Source organism: Bison bison, unplaced genomic scaffold (assembly GCF_000754665.1).
Source record: "Bison bison bison isolate TAMUID 2011002044 unplaced genomic scaffold, Bison_UMD1.0 scf7180017864327, whole genome shotgun sequence".
Lineage (NCBI taxonomy): Eukaryota > Metazoa > Chordata > Mammalia > Artiodactyla > Bovidae > Bison > Bison bison.
The window spans coordinates 1,445,123-1,467,811 of NW_011494899.1; the positions used below are offsets into that span (position 1 = coordinate 1,445,123).

Consider the following 22,689-nt stretch of genomic DNA (forward strand, 5'->3'; position numbering starts at 1 on the left):
GCAGTAGTACTGTTCTCGTGTGAAGAAGGGGACTAAGGCTCCGAGCCCAGGATGAGAGCAGGCACAGTGGCGTGTGCAGCCGGCCCAGGCCGGCCAGCTGACGAGTCTGGCATCCCTGTCCTCCTGTCATCCTTCCCTCTCCCACCTGAGCACAGGCCTCGTGTGCTGTGCCCGAGGGCTCTGGAGCCTTGTGTGAGTGCACATACCACACACGCTCATGTCCAAGGGCAGGACTCCCTGTTACAGCACAGTGGCCAAGTGACCTCCTTCTCAGAGGAAAGTGCCCACCTCGAGCACCCTCTCCATCAGTGCCATTGGGCAGCCAGAATGTTGAGGTGCCAGGGGAAGTGGGGGTTCCTATAGCCATCCAGACACTCGTGAGCTCAGGGTGTCTTGGCAGCCCCTTGAAGCCTTGCTGTGGCCTAATTGGCCTCAGGGTGGCCAGGACTTTCTGCTTCCCACTGTGCCATCTTGTCGGGGGATGGTTGCAGTGGGTGGGAAGGGGGCATTAAATTGAGAGCTGGCATCACCAGCAGAGGCTTTTGGGTAGAGTTCCTTGTTGCTTTAGCCAGTAAAAATAAGGATGTCCAATTAATAATTAGACAAACAATGAATCAGTATAAACATACCCCATTGCAATATATAGATTTGTACCACAAAATTATTTGTTGTTTATCTGGAATTCATTTTTAAGTAGATGTCTGCTAGTTTATCTTTCCACCCTACTTACGGAGAGTGGCAACAAGAGGCAGTGCCCAGCCCTGCTAACATGGGCCCAGTGAGAAGCTGGCCTTTGTGCGTCCTTGCATTCTGGTTGGGTAGCCAAACCAGCCCTCCCACCCCTTCTATTGACCTCATTCTCAGGAAGCTGCTTTCCTGGCCTGTGATGAGGACTGAACAGTCTCAGTCACCAGCAGGGCAGGAACAAAATCAAGTGGACAGTCTCGAGGCAGACTGCCTGGACCCCCGTCCTCTCTCTCACTCATGAGACCTTGGGGGAGTCTGACCTCTGGGCCTCACATCCCTCAGTTGTAAGGCAGGATCGTGGCACCTCTCATGAAGGGTCAGTAAGAGGTGGAGATGATGCCACAAGTGGGGCTGGTATTGGGCTTAGCTGTCATAACAGGCACTGAAATGGTGATGGTGTTAACAGTTGATTGCAGGGACTTCCCTGTGGTCCAGTGGCTAAGACTCCATACTCCCAGTGCAGGGGGCCTGGGTTCAATCCCTGGTCAGGGAACTAGATCCCACATGCCACAGCTAAAGATCCCATATGCTGCAGCGAGAGCTCCACATGCCACAAGGAAGACGGGAGATCCTGTGTGCTACAGCTAAGACCCTGCACAGCCAAATAAATAAAAATGTTAAAAAAAACAAACAACCAGCTAATTGTGATACTAACTGCTGGTGAACATAGTGGCACTGGCAGGCAGTGGGGAGGAGGCCACTTGGCACGTTTCTCAGTTCAGCCGGACGTGCTTGAGGGCTGCGTTCTAGAAGCCCTGGAGGAGGGGTGTCTGGGTGCTGGTGGGCTGGCATACTCTCTACTCTGAAGATGGGAAGACGGGGACCGGGCTGGTTCCCCTCCTTCTAGAGTTGGTAGGGGGGCTCAAGGCAGGATACACACCTGTCTGTTCGAGACACTAGGCTCTAGGAAACAAAATCCTTATGTCTCCCCCGACCCACCTCTTCCCCCACCCCTAAGACTCTCCTTGAAATAAGGGCAAGCCCTGCCTCTTCCCTGTGGGGTAATCCAGAGGTGGAGGGCAGGGAGCTAGGAAAGGCCTGGTGAGAGGGGTCTTGCCATCCTCTTACTCCCTTCATTCACGGATTCACACAGGCCACCCCCTGCAACCTGGGGTGGCGCTGGGCTTCTGGGCTCGTCCTCCCAATCTGGGCACCCCCCTGCCACTCCCCCTCCCTCCGCCTTGGTGCCTGGGGCGGGAGGGGCCTTGGGCATTCCCCAGCAGCCTGGCCTGTCGCCTGGACACCAGCGCCGCTTTCCCAGGCCCGGCCCCTTTTATCAGGGGGACAATGTCCGCACACAGTGAGGGCCTTGTGTGGCACCCAGGCCCCGAGCCCTTTGACTTGAGGAATTTTTCAAGTGCTGACCTCTCTCCGTGAGGTCTCCCCGCCATCCAATCCAGAGGCTCTGTGCCCCGGCCGCTTCCTCCCCTGCTCTTGCACGGCGAGAGGGAAGGGAGGGGAAAACAGTGAAGAGTTGTCTCCTGCCCTGGTAGAGTCTTCACCCTGTGAGAGTGTGGCTAGGAAATCTGGGGGAAGTGTCTTAGAGCAGAAGGTAGCACGGGGAGGAGTCTGATGGACGCTGTGTCTTCCCCAGTTCCCCCTTCCCTGCTGATGCTGTGAAATCTAGGAGCCACTGTCCTCTCCAGGCTTCAGTGCCTTCATCAATCAAGCAATGACAATAAACTGAGATCACGGTCCCCAAAGCACTGTTTCCGTCAGAATGACATTCAGATTACCAGGTACCGCTCTTCACCTTCTGTATAGATAGAGTTCTTTGTTTGCAAGAAAAAGAAATGACTTTGGCTGAGTTAGGCAAAATGGAGGGTTTATGGAACATATGCCGGAGACTCACAGAATGAAAAGAAAACAAGAAGACCCAAGTTTTGGAGAGGTTAGGAGAGGCTCTGTCTGGACCTAAGAGGCAGGAGCCTGTGAACCCTCTCTGGAGAAGTCAGCTCCTATTGTCTTCCAAGCTTTGTGCCTCTCTGCTTAAAAATAAAATTCCTGGGCAAGAACAAACCTGGGTGGTTCCATAACATGTCCTGGGGACACTTGGGGACAGTCCCATCAAGACTGTGTGCAAGAGAGAGGCTTGGTTCATGAATACAAGTGCAGATGGAGGTGCTGATAATAGAAGTCAGAATGGGTGTGGGACAGGCCACACTGAGAGGCTCTTCCAGAACTACTGAGTCAGAATATCCAGAGGAGAGTGCAGGAAACATTTTTTAAATGATGAAGAGCCAAGTTTAGAAACCGTCGTGGCTAGAGGACTGGTTTCATGTGGTTCCCAACTGGGAGAACTGAGGCCGGTAAAGCAGACAAAGAGGGAGATGTGTCAGCTCAGTGTATGTAACGGGAACATCAGCTGAAGACCACGCGGGCCGCCCAGTGAGGAGTGAGCCCCCATCACCTGCAGCTTCCAATACAACTAGGCAGGCAGCCAGGGAGGAGTAATGCAGAAGAACCCAGACTCTGAAGGGGCCAGCCTGCAAGCCCTTAAAGGAGTCTCAGACCTGAAACTTTTCATTTTCCTCTCTCTGCTTTTATGTCTTAGTCATTTTTCCTGCCATTGCCCTGCCTTTTTCTGGATAATTCCACTGTCCAACTTCTGAGTCTTCCCTCATTCTTCAAAATGTGATTTTCTTGCCTAGGTCCTCCTCTTTCAGAGAAGTCCCTCAGATGCCATGGGCTCTCTTAGCAATAGCTGTTCCTGTTCCTCCAGACTTCACCTGTCTGGCTACAGCCTTGCCCTGGGGGGGCAGGTCACTGGGCAGACATCAGTCTCATTGCAGAATGTCTTTCCTCCTGAGGCCTGTGGAAGCCTGCATGGGATGTTTCCTCAGCAGGAGGGAGGCTGTCTGTGATGGCAAGAGAGGGGACGGTGCTTTGTATCCATTTTTCTGACCTCCAAACCTGAGTTTGGAGGAAGGGCAGCGGTGTGGGCTTCCTGAAGATTTTCACTGAGCTAATTGCCATCTTCATAATGGAATGAGTTAAATTAGGGGTTGCTTGTGCAGCTGCTCACAGAAGGCAAGGTGGTCGGTGAGTGAAGGGGCAGGTGCCAGGAAAAGGCAAAGGCACAGAGAAATATTTCCCTTCTGTAAGGAAGACAGCAGCCCAGGCTCTATGACAAATGCCTCTGCCACTTGACACTGGCTGCAGAGAGACAACAGGGAGCCATGGGGACTGTTGGGCGTGAGAACTGATGCCCCAACTGCAGGCAACAGCTGCCGTCCTCTCAGCCAGCTTTTGCCACGTGGAAATACAGGTCTCGTGATGCTCAGTTATTGATTTTCAGGGGAAGCCAGAAGTCTGAATTCTTGATAAATGAATTCTCTGTTTTAAAATCAAAAGTATATAATGTAAGTCCAACAAAATAAGACCGTGGACTCCATGAGGTTTGCCAGTTAGTAATTTCTGATGAAGAGAGGAGTCAGAGTAAATATTCTTCATCTGGGCCTGTCTCCTGGCTAGACCAGGAGCACCAGGATGGCAGGAGGTTGTTTTGTTCAGTATGATTCCTAGGGACTAGCACAGTGCTAAGCACATAGTAGAGCCTGGATAGAGAGATGGAACACTTCCTGGTGGCTCAGACAGTAAAGCGTCTGCCTGCAATGCAGGAGACCTGGGTTCGATCCCTCGGTTGGGAAGATCCCCTGGAGAAGGAAATGGCAACCCATCCCAATACTCTTGCCTGAAAAATCCCATGGACAGAGGAGTCTGGTAGGTTACAGTCCATGGGGTCATAAAGAGTTGAACACGACTAGCCGACTTCACTTAGAGAGATGGAGGGATGGATGGGTAAGCAGATGGGTGGGTAATTGGTTGAATACGTGGAAGGAGGGAGGTGGAGGGAAAGTAACTTCTCTTAGGCTTCTCCTTCTGTGCCTTGCCCTTCTCACCTTGACAGGCCTCACACAAACATCAAACACTTAATATTCTCATGGTTCCCTTCTCATTTTACTCATCCCATCTAAACCCCTTTTACGGATGGTCAGCTATAAGTCACTTACACCTTGGTGTGAATTACCTTTCAGGGTATCATCTTTTTTATGGGCATTTTGCAAGGTTGAGCTCTTAGTGGTGTTGTTTAGTCCCTAAGTTGTGACTGACTCTTTGTGACCCCATGGGCTGCAGCACACCAGGCTCCTCTGTCCTTCACTGTTTCCCACGAGTTTGCTCAAATTCACGTCCATTGAGTCAGTGATGCTATCTAACCGTCTCATCCTCTGCCAACCCCTTCTCCTTCTGCCTTCAATCTTTCCCAGCATCAGGGTCTTTTCCAGTGAGTCAGCTCTTCCCATCAGGAGGCCAAAATATTGGAGCTTCAGCTTTAGCATCAGTCCTTCTAATGAATATTCAGAGTTGATTTCCTTTAGAATTGACTGGTTTGATCTCCTTCTAGTCCAAGGGACTCTCAAGAGTCTTCTCGAGCACCACAATTTGAAAGCATCTTAATAGATAAGCATCTGTTAATGAGTTCTTGATAGATGCTCTTTAAATGTTTGCTGAGGGAACAGCTTAGCCTTCTAAATGTGAACTGTTCTTGTGAAATGAAGGCTGTGGACTTTCAGAATTCTGTGGGAGTGAGGATGACACAGTGTTGTGTCTCTGGAGAGAAGAGGGCTAGGGATTGGGAGGTAACATTCTGGCATAATCTCTGCTGTCAGAGTGAGTGGGTGGCTGACGATTTTATTTGCCTTAAAGGCTGGTTCTGGGGAGAAAGAGGAGCTCCCGGAGTGTAGCCAAGGCAGGTTTCCATCATGCTTGACATGAAGCTGGAGATCCTTTTAGAGTAATGAAGATACTGCCACCTTCCCCTGAATGATTTGTCACTTCCCCAGGTACATGCCCACCTGTTGAACGACAGGAGGGAAAGAGATGAACATAACATTTGCCATGTGTCAGGGACAACATTCATGGGGCCTTATGGCAGACATAGCGATGTGCTTATTTTTGCAAATGAGACTGGTGCTTGGAAAGGTTGATGTTTGTCTGAAGCAGCGCTAGGAAGTAAATAGCAGAGCTGGAGAGGACCAGCTAGTTCCAATGCTAGCAGTGCTCACCCACCTTTTTACCTGGAGGGTGAAGTCCACACCAGCAGCTCACCAGAGAGCAACCACTTGCTGGCACATTTTTGGCAGGTTCCCAGAGGCCTTCAAATCCACATCCTCATTTTATCCTCATGACCCTGTGGGTAGAGCTTCCCATCCTCACCCTTCAGATAAGGGAGCAGAGGCTTATTCAAAGTCATGTAGCAGGTTCCAGAGCTGCCATTTCAAATCCAGGTCTTCTGCTCTGTGCCTGTTGCTCATTTTTCCTGCACGTTGAGGGACATGCCCCAGGAAGATTCATTGGCCCCCAAGTGCCACCAGTACCTGCCTAACTCTTTTGCCCTGTGTGCCTTTCACACATATACACACTCATCAGACCTTCTCAGAGCCATCTTTGCAGCCCTTGATGCTGGCAAAGGATAGGTACCAAACGGATGGATGGATGGATAGATGAATGGATGGATGGATGGATAGATTGAGGAACTGGGTCACTTTACCAGGGAAGCAGTCTTAGGCTCTTAAACTGGGCTGGGTCTCTTTCAGTGGGCTGACCTGGTCTTAGAGCTAATGTCCTTTGTGGTCATTGTACTTTATGAGTCTCTCCCTCCCATTAGATAGTAAACCCCCGGAGGCCAAGCACTGAGTTATCTTCATTGCTATTTCTTGAGAGCCTGCAGGCTCTGGCACACAGTAGATGGTTAGTACAACTGTGTTGAGTATCTTCCAAAGAAGGCTTCCTGACTTTCCTGGATCAGATCTCCCTGCTCCCCACATCCTACCCTGTACCACCTTGTTCATCGTATTCATCACTTCCTTTTCACCTGGTTAGTTTCCTGACTTTTCCAGGAGAATGTTAGCTCCACAAGAGCAGGGACTGTATCGGCCTTCCACCCCATGCCTAGTAAGGTGCCCAGTCCTTACGAGGCTCAGTGAGTAGTGAGTAAATGATGTGAATTGTGAGCAGACCTCCACAGAGGTCTCCTTCCTTATTTGCTGTCAGAAGGCATTGAGGGAACAGTCATCACATCCTTGAGGCCCTAGTGGGTCTCCTTTCCTTACCTTCACAGATCCTTGTACAGATGCAGGGGCCCTTGTCACTCTCAGAGAGCCCCTCCCCTTTCCAATTCCCGGAGGCCCTTCCACTTGCAAAGAGGTACAGTGAGGTTGCCCCATCACTGGAGGGTCCCCTCTGACAGTGGGAGGGGAGCAGGAGGGTTAGCTGTTCCTGGGAGTAAATAATGGAACTAGAATTGGCCACTTCATGCAAAGAGCCAACTCATTGGAAAAGACCCTGATGCTGGGAAAGATTGAAGGCAGGAGGGAAGAGGGTGACAGAGGATGAGATGGTTGGATGGCATCACCAACTCAATGGGCATGAGTTTGAGCAAACTCCAGGAGATAGTGAAGGACAGGGAAACCTGGCGTGCTGCTGTCCACGGGGTCACAAAGAATCAGACATGACTGAGCAACTGAGCAACAACAACGGAGTTGGGTCTCTGAGTTAGAACTCCATGTTCAAAGGCCCTGTTTTTGTCACACCTCCATCCATCCCACCTAGCATGTTAGCCTCTTTATCTTGCTAACTGGAAAACCTTGAGTGTGTCCACCTTCAGGGTTCTCCTATGTGATCCGTCATCCATCTCCCCCAGTTTCTGTCTAGGCCAAAAATCAGCGACTGACATGTTTCATCAGAAATGTGAAAATCAGTTTCTAGGGCCAGATCCTGCCTTCGCTCTCCCCCCCACTACTCCCCCAATAGGCTCCAGTGTGCCTGAGAAGTTTCCTGACCCCTCATCCCTGGAAGGGCACCGCCAGGGCCGAGCCACACCGACTTTACATCCCAGACGGATTTATTAGAAGGGCGCTGCTTGTGCACAGGTGGATCCTGTTTGTGCTAATTCTCCTCTTCCTTCTGCTGCTGCTGCAGCCATGAAAGAACTCAGTATCGCTCCCCATAAATCTCTCTCACACACACCACATCCCGCCTCCCCAAACTAGGGATTTCCCACCCCAGGCGGCACTGGTTTTATAATATTCTCCTTCCTGGTGCCTCTGATGTGGCAGTAAAATATGAGACCACCCACAGAGGTGGAAGCTTTGTAGAAGCAAGAGCTTCCCCCACCTCCTCCCAAGGCCAAGGCCTTGACTGACTGGCCTGCGGACTCAGAAAACTCATTATGAGAATAAACATATTAGGGCCTTTGGAAGAGGTCTGCGTTTAGGGAGACAGAGCCCTCAGGCACAGTGGGGTCATCCATTCTACCTGAGGTCAGACAGCCGGGCAATTACACCGGCAGCAACCCCAGCCCCCAAGGCATCTAGAATTCCAGACCAGCCCTACCCCTTCCTCTGCCAGACGGAACTGTTCAGAGGCAGCTCAAGCCTGAATGAGCCCCAGGCAAGGAGGCAGCAGTCTGTGTGGCCTGTCAGGAGACAGACTTCTGACTCCCGGCCAGGCGGGGGGATGGACCGCCTGACCCTCAGCTGCAGCCTGAGTCCGTCTGGCAGGCCCAGCGGTAAACATTCCAGAGATGGGCAAAACAAGTGTTTCTCCCGAGAAGGTGAGGCCGGTGGAGGCCAGAGCTGTTTGGGTGGTGGTGGTGTAGTGCTGCGTGCTCTGGGTTCCGAGCTAAGAGTTAGAATCCTGTGCCTGTGGGATGCTAAAAGGGGACTGACTCCACGTGGTAATGGGTGGGGATTTGTGTTGTGTTACACCATTGTATCAGTAGATGGCAGCAGAGCATCTGGAGCACGAGCTGCACCTTGGGCTATCCCAGGAAACATTCATTTACCCAGTCAGCAAGCATTCCTTAAACATGTGCCTGTGCCCTGGCACGTTGTGCCGGATACGAGAGATGCAGTGAGCTTTGAGACACGGTTTCGGGTTTCCAGGAGCTCCTAGACCAGGTGTATGGGGACAGGGGATGTGTAATTCGAACAAGAATGATATGTGTCGTATGGTGGTTAAGTATAGCACCCCTTGGGGACCCAGAGGAGGGACACCTAACCCAGTCTTGTTGGGAGGGTGCTTTCAAGGAAACAGTGGTCAGGGATCTTGGGACATGAGAAAGAGGTAACCAAGCAGAGAAGGAGAGAACTGCACAGGCTCAGACTCATAAAAGCACAGGAATTGCAGAAAGTTGAGCGTGTCCAAAAGGTGGGCAGAAAACCAGAGAAGAAATGGGTCATAGGTCAACAGGGTCTAGATCATGAAGGAGCCTAGAGGGTCTAGACTGAATCCTGAAACTCTTGGAGCACAAGATCTAACTCACCGTTGCTGCTTGCTTAGAGGCTCTGTGTGACTGAACCTGTGGGAGCTGCTCCCAGCCCTCCCGCTTGATCGCTGGGGTCAGTACAACAGGAGGAGGGATGCGAAGGACCCACAAGCCTTCTGTATCAACATCGCCTATTGATTATCATCACCAATCTCTCATCTCACTGAGGGGGCGGATCAAAGTGAGGCGGACTGTAATTCCGTTCTATAACCCCCAAGAGGGTAAGATGATGTTTGTGGGTCCCCGCACACAGCACCCTCAGCCGCAGTGTAAACACTTGGTAGTTCTTTGTTGTCACTGATTCTGCTTTAGGCCCTGGGCTGTATACTCTGGAGCTTACTCTAAAGTGCTTTGTACGTTGTGTCACATTTAATCCTCGCAATACCCCGTGGGATAGTTACTGTGATTATCCCCGTTTCCCAGATGTGGAAACTGAGGCACATGCAGGTTGAGGGAGTTTTTCAGGGTTTCAGAAAAAAAAGAGTGAGGGGTGGCGCTGGGATTGCATCCAGGTGTTCTGGCCCTGAGTCCACACTCTCTACTTACTGTCCTTGGAATACAGGATCAAGTGAATTTCTCACCACACCTTGGCTGGCAGATGTTATCACCCCTTAACAAGTGACCTGGAGGAAACTATGACCTGGAGGGATTAAGTACCTTGTCTTAGAACATGCAGTGAGTGAGTCATAGAGCTAAGATTTTGCCCGAGCCTCTGTGATTTGAGATCCATGCTTTATCTAGTATACCAGTGATTTCATTCATTACCATTCGGCTACCATCCTGAGGTCCCAGGATCATCCAGTACTTCTTGTAAACCCAAGCAGCAGGGACCCCTGCCCTCAGTCCTACTTAGTCCTTTACTAGCTATACTCCTTACAACAAAGGAGGACCCTGAAAGTTATACCCTTTGATCATGCAGTGGTTATCCAACCTATAGAATTCCCTGCCCATGAGGACCCAGGCCTAATTCCAGGGCCTGTGTAGGTAAGTTCCCTGATGTATCCTGCCCATACATGGCATGGGGACTGTTGATGGGTGGGCAAGGAGATAAAGTTTGGCCGCATGGGCTGAGTTATCCACAAGCATGCATAGGAAGCCCCAGGGATGCAGGACAGAGAGAAGGCTGGGAGGAGAATTAGGAAGGACGATGGGAACCAAGAGCTGTCAACCTCCAGGCCACTGTGTTCTGGGTGGATCTCTAAGAGTCCTGAGAAGTTCAAATTCTGACCCTTCCAGGTCATTATGAAATTGTATTGTTCAAGGAAGGAAGAGACGGGCATGTTTTATTTAAATGATTGCCACCTTTATCAATTTTAAATGTTAGGCATATGATACATAGACTTCCATTTGTTCTTTTGCCCCATGCTGTACAAATATTAGAGGTGAGCTTATCCCAGTGTCTGGAGTTTGCCAACATTACCTTTATTCATGATAAAATTCACAAATAATGTGAAAAGTTTCCCTTTGCATGAGGCTGGTCGAACACACATTTTTTGGAAGACCATCCTGGGAGAAAAAAACAAAATCTTGCTTTTTAAAGTCACACTAACAACTCCTGTTCCCATAAAGTTCTATCCACTTGACGTCTGAGCCAATCATCGCCATAAGAAAAAGTGGCATTAATATTAGAGCTGTCAGTCTGAGATTCAGGCAGTCTTGAAGAGAGGTGAATTCCACTGGAGTTGGCTAAATGTAGATAGACTTCAGGAGCAGACAGACTGCAACTTGGTCAGAGAATTTGCAGAAGGATTCTTTCACAAGTGGAAGGTTGAAAAGAGATGGGAACATCAATGTTCCAGAGAAAAGAATAGAAAAGAAACTAAGAAGAAGATTCTTGGATATAACACTACTGATGAGAGCTCAAGCGTGTGGTCATACCATAAAGAAGGCTGAGCACCAAAGAACTGATGCTTTCGAGCTGTGGTGCTGGAGAAGACTCTTGAGAGTCCCTTGGACTGCAAGGAGAGCAAATCTAAAGGAAATCAACCCTGAATATTCACTGGAAGGACTGATGCAGAAGCTGAAACTCCAATCCTTTGGCCACCTGATGTGAATGCTTACTCATTTAAAAAGACCCTAATGCTGGGAAAGATTGAAGGCTTGAAGGTGAGAGGAGAAGGGGATGGCAGAGGACGAGATGGTTGGATGGCATCACCAACTCAATGAACATGAGTTTGAGCAAGTTCTGGGGGATGGTGAAGGACAGGGAAGCCTGTCTGCTGCAGTCCATGGGGTCACAAAGAGTCAGACACGACTGACGACTGAATAACTTGTGGTCATACCTAGCTGAATGGAAAGCTGGGATATATTGATACATTTCTTGGTGCCAGTCTGTAAAAGTTGTCTCTGTGGGCAAAGAGGAGAATTGGGATTGGGAGCAAATAGCTGTCTGTGCCCCAGAGAAGGTCTATGGATATGTTCAGCACAGTGCTCAGGTTACAGCAAGTCACTAAGAGCTCTTGGTTTCATCAGACCAACAACCAAAAAGAGCCAATGTAAACTTGTATTACTTCTGCTTTGTGGGAGGTCATCTAAACCCAAGAGCACCCCAACATTTGGTCATGTTTTTCAGGGCTGAGAAAAAGCATTGATCTGGCAGTGAAAGTCCAGGATTCGAGCCACTTAGGCAAAGTATTTCATCTCTCTGGGTTTCAGTTTCCTTATTTATGGAATGGAAATAATAATACCCACCTCATGGTGGTGGTTTTAAGTGTTAAATGAGAAGGGCTGTAGGTTAAGATGATAGCACGGTTTTTGGGTACAGAGTAAGTACTCAAAAAGTATCTTTTTTCCTTCATCTATCTCTTCAATCATTTATTCATTCAGCGTATGTTAATTGAGCTCGTACTGTGTATCAAGTACTCTGGTACATGTTGGAAATAGAATGATGAGTAAGATGGATTGTTCCTAGCCTGGAGGAATTGTGTTATAATTCAGTGGGAAACAGGCGTGAACCCAGTTACTAACTATAACGAATTATAGTAAGTGCTGTGATACAAAAGTAGAGCATGAAGAGAGAATTTATATGAGAAAAGAAATGACTAAGGTCAAGATTCGGGTGCTTTTAGAGAAAATGGACAAGTGGAGGGATTTGAGAAATAATTAGTATGTAGAACCCATGGCGATAGAGAGAAGGAGCTGATAAGAATGAAGTCTGTGTTTTTGCTTCGAGGGATGGGCAGATGGCATGCCATTTAATGCTGATGGGAAGACAGAAGCAGGGGTGTATAGGAAAGATGATAGAAGGGTGGTTGGATGGACGAAGGGGCAGATGAGGTCTGCTTCATTGGAGAGATGGACAAATAAAGGAGTGGATGGATAGAGCAACATAATAAGTCATTTACAGGTCATATAGGGTCTACCTAATAAAATAATTCTGCATTATTTATTTGTGTAGGATTCTTTATTCCTTTTGATCCTTAAAATAATGTTTAGAAATATATTATGCAGACGTTAATATCTCCCTTTTATAGAGGATAAAGCGGAGACACAGAGATGTAAAGTGACTTGGCAGAACCGAAACCTGAGTCTCCAATCCTCACATCCTGTACTCTTTCCCTTTCCCATGTGATACATATAAATAATGAGAAAATCATCCATCTGGGTGGGAGAGAGCAAGAAAGTGGGGAATGTGTCTGAACATGCACCTCGGGGGGTAAGGCCTTTGGAAGAAGGGAGGAAAGAGTGAAGCAATTGGTATCCTTACTCAGTAGATTTCTTCCTCTCCTTCACAGGGCCAAGTATTTCCATGGAAAGAAGGTGAATGGAGAGATTGAGATCCGAGTGGAACAGGTAGGTTGGAGCTAGTCTTTAGTGCTATCACCATGATCTTTTCTATAGGCAGAGCCATTCCCAGAAGCATACTTGGCCCCCATCTTCTGAAACTATAATGAGTAAGGATTACCAGAAAAATCCTGGCTTATACCTGGAAGATGTCTTAAATTCCAGAATTATTTAGTACAATAGTTTTCAACCTTTCTGTTTTAGCAGCAGAACCTTGATTCAAGAGGAATCTCAAGTAGGGCCCATTCTAACAAATAGAGACACATAGAGCTTCTCTGATGGAAATGGGCATAGGGAGCCCAAAAGTCTGCTCCATTCTGTTCCACCTCCCTCTGTTCCCCACCATGGTCCCTGAGGTGTCTCTTTGGAAGCACAGTGTGGGCGCACAATGGGTTTGAATCCTGACTCCCTCATTTTCTAGGTATTGGGCAAGTGAGTCTGTGTCTCATTTTCCTTGGGATTAAATTATTTAAAGCCTCAAAAGAGATTAGAATCTCGACTACTGGCTCTTGTTATTACCACTAGTATCCACACACTTCATTTTATAGGGAAAAAAAAGCACAGACTTACCCAAGGTTATAGTGGAAGTCAGTGGTAGAATTAGGCCCAGAACTTGTGGCCTCCAGATCTAGGACTCCTCCCCTTCATTCACTGAAGACTTGCTGGGGACCAACTCAATGCCAAGCACTGTGCTTGGCCTTAGGAGAGCGCATGAGAGCATGGACTCTGGAGCTCAACTCTTGGTTCCAGTCCCAACTAACTTTGTGACATTAGTTCAACAATACTTAAGCCCCCCAAAATTCAGTTTCTTCATCTACCACTGGAGTAGAGCATCAGCTTGATAGGGTAGCCAAGAGGATCGAATGAGTTAGTCCAAGAAAAGTACTTAGACCAGCACAGGGCATACAATAACACTTAGTAGATGTTACCCATTTATCATCATCCTCATCATCAAAGGCAAGCAATAAGATGGAAAAGGCTCTTGCTGTAAGATGAACTCAGAAAAGCACCATAGAAAAATCAAAGGATGTGACTTTTCCAGCACTCTGAGTTTGATGTGTTGGAGGAACAGAAAGCTTTTTGAGCATCAAATTTGAGTTGGCTTAATATTAAAACACCTACAGCTTGAATTTCAATTTGATCCTGTGGCTTTCAAGTCAGTCCAGTGTCTACTGGTTTTCCTTCCATGGCAAAGAACGGGTTATTTTTGTTCACTTGACAAACATTTGTCAAACGTCTACTATGCTAGCTAGCTCACATGTGCAGAACAAGGATAGAGAAGCAGAGGCGCTATCCCAAATAACTTGTGGTCTAGGAAGGGAGGCAGGGTAAGTCTTCACAGAACCCAACACAGGTGGAATCCAGGAAAGAGAGATCCAAACTTAGTGCTGTGGGCAGCAGAGGCCACAGCTATTTGGAGGAGTCCAAGTGACTTCAACGAGGGGGTGGTATTTGAAATGGATTGTAAAGAATGGCTAGGATTTCAACAAGTGATGATGGCAACAGGAAGAGTGAGGAGACTGAATCAGCGTGAGCAGAGGTGAGGAAAGTGGAAGCTCGGGGTGTGGAATGATTGAGGACACTCTTCCCCTGACCCTAACCTATTTATCCTCCCAAATCCTCTCTCTACCATCTACCTGGCATCTTAGCTAGAAACTGCACAGTCTCCTGGCTGCCTCCTTTTCCCTCCACCATTATACCTGTTCACCACATGCTATAGACGCCACAGCCCACATCCCTCTGGTCTATCCATTCTTCTCTGTTCCCATTGCCAATTCCTTGGCTGAACCATCATCAGCTCTCATCCTGTCTTCATAATCAATAGCCTCCTAACTTCGTATTTTCATCCACTTCCAATTTATTTTTTGTACTAAAACCAGGCTGATCTTTCTGAAAAATCAAAGCTTTAAAAGTGTTAAGTTTAAAATTCTTTTCTCGGACATTCTTTATTTGAGCCCTCCCACCGCAATCTAAATCAGAAAACCTGGTTATTCCCTTACCTAGCACCCCAGTTTTTCCTTTCTAGCCCTTATCTGAGTTTTTAACCACATATTTAGATGTGGTATTATTTGCATGAGGGTAGGGACCATGACTATTTGGATCTCACTCTGTTAAATAACACAGGGCCTGGCACATACTAGAGTGGAAGCAAATATTTGCAGAATGACTAACTGATGGATTCCACAGATTCCAATCTGCTTGTCAGTTTCCAACAGAGATAAATTGCTGTTCTTTAATCTTCCCTCAAAAATCTGAGTTTTCCATAAACCATCTGGTAAATGCTCAGTTGCTAGCTGTCTCACTTCATTCGTGAAACCCCAGGAGCATGTTTTAATTTTGCCCTTTATCTCAATGCTGCTTCTGGCCCAACTTATGGGTGTAAATCTGTAAGCAGGAGCATCAGAGAGAGTTGTCCTAAGAATAGCTCACCCAGGACCCTGGGGACACTCAGCCAACCTCTGAAGGCTACAGCCACACTGCAAAAGTTGGCTAATTTAGAGTCATCTTGATTTCTCGTCATTTCCCTCTGTGGCAATCAGAAGGCAAATTATCCAAGAGGCCAATTAGCAGTCATTTGGGCATTTTTCCCTGGAAGATATGTCTTCCTTAACTCATCCTAGAGTCTGAATTGTTTGTCTTTTCCCATCTGGATCGATGGATGGGTCACATAAGCAACTCCCTAGGAATCTCATATGCATCCTTTAGTACTTAGGAGAAGTCTTAGGATGGAAGCCACTGTTTAGTCTGAGCTGGCCTCACATTTTGGAATTCTGTCTCCCAAGTAAGGGCCAAATTAACCAGATAATTGCACTGTCTGGGTTTTGCTGGACAGAGCAAATGAGTTAGTTGTGGTTGGCCTAAAGGAAGCCTCCGCCCCTTCTCTCCACCCTCTTCCCCCCAGTTCAAAAACTGTTTGCCTCAGCTTTTGCAGAGCCAGGAATCAAGAAACCCTGGGGAGGCCAGTGGGGGAAACTGCCTCATGTTGCATCCCATTACCCAGAATGCCCTGCTGGCTCTGCAGGGCCTCTCAGCAGTGTCCTCGCAGGGCCTGAGAGGTTCCAGCCAGGGTGGCTGGCATGTCAAGCTCTCTTCTGTTTATATTTGAGGCAAAGGATCTCTTTCTCCACAGGTACAAGTCACCCCTCTGTGGGACTCAGCAGTGAGGTTGATGAATGGATTAATACCAAGTAGACTCAAAGTTCTGAGACTAGCTGGCTAGTACTTGGTGGAGCAGAGCCTTGGACTTCATTTTTCTTTAATAAAAAGACCAAAATTATAATAGTCTTTCCTCGGTGTTAACAGAGGTACCAAAGCCTAAGTGGCAGTGCATTGCTCCAGCAGATGGAAAGAAAGGCAGGAGAAGGTAAAGATCCTTCTCCTCTGATTTACGTAGGAATGCCCTTGGCTCCTTTGGAGTCCTGTCCTTGCATGATAGTGGAGTTGAGATGGGCTTCGGTAGATGCATATGGATCCTAGGGAAGGCTGTTGGTTGAAGTCCTGTTCATCTTCTCCTCTTTTTATATTTCCTCAACTTTGTCTGCTGGGAGCAAAGATGGAATTTCCCCCTTAAAAGAGTTTAAGCATTCAAGACCATCATGTATATACATCATGTGTATATTTTTCTTACCTACTTCAGCCTACCATCCACCATTCTTTCTGGGGCAGTCCTTCTTAGAGTAGATCCTAACTGTAGATATTGTCATAAAGGCTGTGTTATATTTCAAGAAATAATTGTTAGTGAGATAAAGAAGTGGAGGTTGGGTGTTAGTTAATTCAGTTTTGTGGATTGGTAGCTGGCACCCCACTCCAGTACTTTTGCCTGGAAAATCCCATGGACGGAGGAGCCTGGTAGGCTGCAGTCCATGGGGTCGCTACAGTCGGACACGATTGAGCGTCTTTACTTTCACTTTTCACTTTCATGCATTGGAGAAGGCAGTGGCAACCCACTCCAGTGTTCTTGCCTGGAGAATCCCAGGGACGGGGAAGCCTGGTGGGCTGCCGTCTATGGGGTCGCACAGAGTCAAACACGACTGAAGCGACTTAGCAGCAGCAGCAGCAGGTTGGACATAACCCCCACGAGGAAATGACTACTTGATGGTAATTCACCTTGAGAGAAATACATCTAACACTTTGCCAAAGAGCTCTGCCCTTGGCTGTGTTGTACATCTCCTTCTCAACTGTGATTTATCGTATTACATTTGCTGATGACTTGAAGTTAATGGGACAGAGTATGGTGGATTAAATTTGATATGATCCAACTGAGTAAGGATACAATATAAGATCCTATTCAAAAGCTCAGCGGAAGAGGAGCAGGACTGGGGAGACTTAACTTATTAACATCTCATGAGGAGAAAACAAGACCTAAAATTTGAGTTAAACAAATTCTTAATATTTGTGAGAAGAAGTATGGTGTGGAAGTTAGGACTGTGACTCTAGTGTAAGATATACTGGAGATGGAGTCTCAGCTCCATCATGTTTTAACTGGGTTGACCTTCCACTTATAGCATCACTAAGTATTAGCTTTTTCATATGAAAAATGAGGATAATAATTTCTATCCTTGGAGTTAATGTGTGGAGTGAATTAGTCAGTATAAGTCATATGCTTGGCATAGTTTCTGACATGTTTATTAAGAGCTCAGTAACTATAGTTATGGGCTTCCCTGGTGGCTCAGTGGTAAAGCATCTGCCAGCCAATGCAAAAGATGTGGGTTTTATCCCTGGGTTGGGAAGATCCTCTGGAGAAGGAAATGACAACCCACTCCAATATTCTTGCCGGGGAAATCCCATGGACAGAGGAACCTGGAGGCTATATATAGTCCATGGGGTGGCAAAAGAGTTGGACAAAACGTAGTGATTGAAACAACAACCATGGTTATCTCTGAAAACCTGATGCATTATCAGGGTGCATTATCAAAGTACAGCATTTAGAATTCAGTAAAGTGATGGCACACACACACAGCACACATACACACTCTCATTGTATTAGCCGGACTCCAGTGAGAGATCCAGTTGTATCATCACGCCGGGAGGGGATAGTAGCAGCCTGAAATGCCTCACGAAGAGAGTGGCTGCAGTGAGAAGCAAAGGAGAGCAGTGTAAGGAACTGGAGATGCTTAGTCCGGAGAAGAGAGCCTTTGGTAGAACTCACTGTACTCTGCAAATATTCACCACCTGAATGAGTGGTTGAAAAGAGTTAGAGCTACCATATGTTGAGTATTAATACTTAGAAGGTAAGGATAAATGCTTTTTGCTGTTGAGATGGGCACTGTCATTGTCTCTGTCTTACAGAAACAGGCTCAGGCGGAATAAGAGTGCTTTCTCAAGGTTGCCTGATTTGTAATTGGCAGGAACCTGTTCTTGAACCTAGACAGTCTAAATTCAGAGTCCTCTTATCCACTGCATTTTTCTGCCATTTGCTGCAGATACCAAGAACAATAACCAGATGTATTGGTTAAATGTTTTTGTATGCATAACCTTATTCCAGCCTTACCCCAACACTTTGAGGTGAGTATGAGGGCTCTCCCTTTTTGGCAGATGAAGAAACTAAGGCTCGAAATGTTAAACATCCTGCTTGAAATGAGTGATGGAGGAATTCGAACCCAGGATTCATCTGCACGTGTGCTGAACCACCAGCCTGTATTGTTTCACTGGGATTAGAATTCAGGCTAACGGTACAATCATAGAAAAAGATGGACTTCAACTTGGTATAAACAGACATTGTTCAGCAATGCCGAGTAATGATGAATGGACCACATCCCTTTGGTGGGTACGGAGTCCCTGTGTTGGACATGCTTCGGCAGAAACTAGATGGTTAATTTGGGAAATATTTCGCAGGAAATGTATGTACCTAATCAGATACAACTTTCATTATTTTTTCTTATTTTTTTGCATAAAAGTAATATGTTTAAATAGTCAAAAATTTAAAAGGTAAAAAATGGTATCTGGTGAAAGATCTACCTCTAACCCTACTGCCCTTACCAATCTATTTCTCTTTTGGCTAATCATTTAACTGGTTATTGGCCAGTTCATTTAAACATTATAACTTGTTTCTTAGGCAGCTTTCCAGAGAAATTGTAAATGCCGTAATCAAATACACATTTGTGTTTGTTTTCCTTTGCTTTTCATAGATGGTTCTGTTCAGTTCAGTTGCTCAGTTATGTCCAACTCTTTGCGACCCCATGGACTACAGCATACCAGGCTTCCCTGTCTATCACCAACTCCCGGAGCTTGCTCAAACTCCATCGAGTTGGTGATGCCATCCAGCCATCTCATCCCCTGTCATCCCCTTCTCCTCCTGCCTTCAATCTTTCCCACCATCAAGGTTTTTTTCCAGTGAGTCAGTTCTTCACATCAGGTGGCCAAAGTATTGGAGCTTCAGGATCAGTCCTTCCAATAAATATTCAGGACTGATTTCCTTTAGGATGGACTTTTTGGATCTCCTTGCAGTCCAAGGGACTCTCAAGAGTCCTGTCCAACACCACAGTTTAAAAGCATCAGTTCTTCAGTGCTCAGCTTTCTTTATAGTCCAATGCTCACATCCATACATGAATACTGAAAACACTCTAACTTTGACTAGATGGACGTTTGTTGGCAAAGTAGTCTCTGCTTTTTAATATGCTGTCTAGGTTGTCATAGATATCATAGTTAGTCATAGATGGTAGTTGATCAGAAAAAAACATAAACAACTGTATTCAGAGGAGTATTGAATATGGAAGTTTGATTCCAAATGGGTCAAAGGGGGAACTCTTATTGCCCAGAGTTGCAGCAGTCCTACATTCACTGTTATCACTGCCTCGGCTAGAACCGCCACTATTGCCAGTGGGAACATGAGCCTGCATCCCCCTGAGGCTGGAGGAGTTGCCACCCGCCTGCTTTAACCGCTCCTGCTGTTGGCAAAGCTTTGTTGCCACCATCTGCCTAACCTCAACTCTTACCTGAATGGTAAGAAATTGGTAGAAATTAGCTGGAATTACATGTCAAAAGGGCTTCCCTGGTGGCTCAGATGGTAAAGAATCTGCCTGCAGTGCAGGAGACCTGGGTTCGATCTCTGGGTTGGAAAGAAACCCTGGAGAAGGGCATGGTAACCCACTCCCGTGTTCTTGCCTGGAGAATCCCCATGGACAGATAAGCCTGGCAGGCTACAGTCCATGGGGTTTGAAAGAGTCGGACACAACTGAGTGACTAAGCACAGCACAGTGTGTCAAAAGAATCCGGGAAGTGTAGAGATAGGCTTTCAGCCCCCGTAGTGCAGGAGAGGATAGGATGGGTGTGGGGCTGAGTGGCAGTCAACAAGTGAGCAGTGCAGTCCATCCACACGTACCCTGTGGTTCAGTGTATCTTAGAGTTTATTCCTTGAAAGTATGTGCAGAGCTGCCTCATTCTCATTAATGGTTGCTGAGGGGCTGTTATTTGAATATACCATCATTTATTTTCCTTAACTTTACTATTATAAACAATGCTAAACCTATGTCATTTGAAGCATCTGTTTGTATACGCCTAGGATTCCTATCTAGAATAGAAAAAGTGGTTATGAATGTATTGCATGTGGTGCTTGCTATAATGCACCTTGAAGAATGAAGGACTTTCCCCCAGCTGCTGGAGTTGATACCAGAAGACAGCCCTCAGTTGTCAGCCCTCACTCTGTGCCTCCCTCAGATGAAAAGGGCTGCCTTGCCCAAGGGCGCATCTCCTGTGACCTTGGCTGGCACAGGGAGTAAAGACCTAGCTCCTTTATCCCAATTTGAGACAACTCTGAAGGGCCACCCCAGCTTCAGAGTTCCCTGTGGAGTTGGTGGAAGCATCTGCTGAGACGGCAGTGCAGCCCAGCTGCTCTCTCTGCCCAGTCCTGCCTCCTTGCCTTGTCTTCCCTTCCAGTGGTGGTGATCCCCAAAGTTCTTCCTAATGAACTTCTCACGGGCTAATGTTCATCTCAGAGTCTGCCTCCCAGGACATTTATAATTCTGATAGATATTGACAAATTGCCCTCCACAGTGGTTATACAAATGATCTATAAGGCCCTTTGGGTCTGAATTTCTAGGACTTTACATGCCTCGTGGGTCCTGGAGACCACCATGCACAGAATGCTCTCCTGGTTCCAGTCCAAGCATCGATGCTGAACTCTGAAGTGCTTCATCATTTGATCGTCATATTTGACCTCCTTGTGTTTGAAATTCACCAGAGCTTGGTATTTCTCTGCAGGGCTGAATCCGGCAGAACTCTACCCGCTCTGATCCACTAAGCCTTGTTTTGTTAACACAATCCTGCAAGATTTATTTGTTTGGCTTGGCTTACCCTGACCTCAGACGTTCTGTTTTGTATTATTTTTAAAAGCGTGCAGGTCTCCATGGAGGTTTTTTTTTTTTTCCTTTTCAAATTTAAGAAACAGCTGGAGGAATAAAGAAAAAAAGCAGGTGGGACACTAGGGCTATTAACTGAAACATAACTCATTAGAGGAGCAAGTGTTTCTCTGCTTAACCATAACATTGATTGATGTAGATTTATTACCACTCTTGGTCTGCCTTTAGGCTCACCGACTTAGGAAGACAATAGAGAAATGGAGAAGCAATAATCGTGGTGATAGTAGCAAACATATTGAGCAGGGACTGTATGCTAGAGGCCATGTTACAGCCTTCCTCTGTGTTAATGCATTTACCCTGCATAATATGCCTGTCACTGAGGAAACTGAGGCTCAGAGAGTTTAAATAAAGTGCCCAAACAGAGTCACACAGCTAGTAAGAATGTGGGGATCTAGGGATTTGAAACCAGTTTCAGTCAAGTCCAGGGTCCGCATTCTTAACCAAAGTAGAATGTGTTTGTCACTCAGTCATATCCAACTCTTTGTGACCCCATGGACTTGTAGCCCACCAGGCTCCTCTGTCCATGGAATTCACCAGGCAAGAATACTGGAGTAGGTAGCCATTCCCTTCTCCAGGAGACCTTTCCAAACCAGGAATCAAACCCAGGTCTCCTGCATTGCAGGCAGATTCTTTACCAAAGTATATCCATCAGCTTAAATATGTTGGATCTTGAATTTGCCTTCTTCAGGTTCTTTGCCTTTCCTCTCTTTGCTCGGGTTCTTTGAGCACATCACTCTACCATTGTTTCCTGTCTCACCCTACTCGTTTGATCTACTGGATAAATTACAAGCTCTTATGAGATGTTCTTCCAGCAAGACTCCTCCTTTCCCGACTAACCCTGATGCTCTGACTCATCATTTGATGTTTCTGGCTTATTGCTGCATTGTTCCCTGTTAACAATTCTGTTTGTTCTTTTCTTCCCCCCAAGGGCTACTGTTTGTCTTTAACTGTAGCTGTATATTTATAGATTACATAAATAGTGTTAATAGCTCAGACTCTGGAACCAGACCACCTGGGTTGGAATCTCAGCCTAAGTGACCTTAAGCAAGTAATTTGACTTCTTTGTGCCTCATTTTCCTCATATGTAACATGAAAGTAATAATAACAACAACAGCAATATGTACCTATAGAGTTGTTATGAGAATGAAATAAATTATCACATGTGAAAAATGCAAAGCATATCCTGGCATCCAGAAAGTGCTGCCTAAGTGTTAGTAGTTGTTTTTACAGCCACCTTCACATCACTGATCACGTGTTGCCTGAGTAGTTTCTAGGTGTCAGTATGTGGGATTATTCAGAAATGGAAAGAATATAATCCATTCTGTAGAGAACTTAGCTGTGTAGTTGAGGAATAGACGTATATGCATGTCATGTTTATATCTGTGTTTTTATTATTTATACACACACACACCACACACACACACACACACACACACACACACAGAGGCTTCCCAGGTGGCGCTAGGGGTAAAA

General features: G+C 46.7%; 1 protein-coding gene across 2 annotated transcripts in view; it reads left to right on the forward strand.

Annotated features, from left to right (window-relative positions):
- SYN3 (synapsin III) overlaps positions 1 to 22,689 on the forward strand; it is a 487,071-nt gene that overhangs the window by 41,623 nt on the left and 422,759 nt on the right. For both annotated transcript variants that reach the window (XM_010853361.1, XM_010853363.1), the window contains one exon: positions 12,811 to 12,868. In XM_010853361.1, the coding sequence (XP_010851663.1) occupies positions 12,811 to 12,868 (58 nt within the window). The remainder of the gene's footprint in view (positions 1 to 12,810; positions 12,869 to 22,689) is intronic.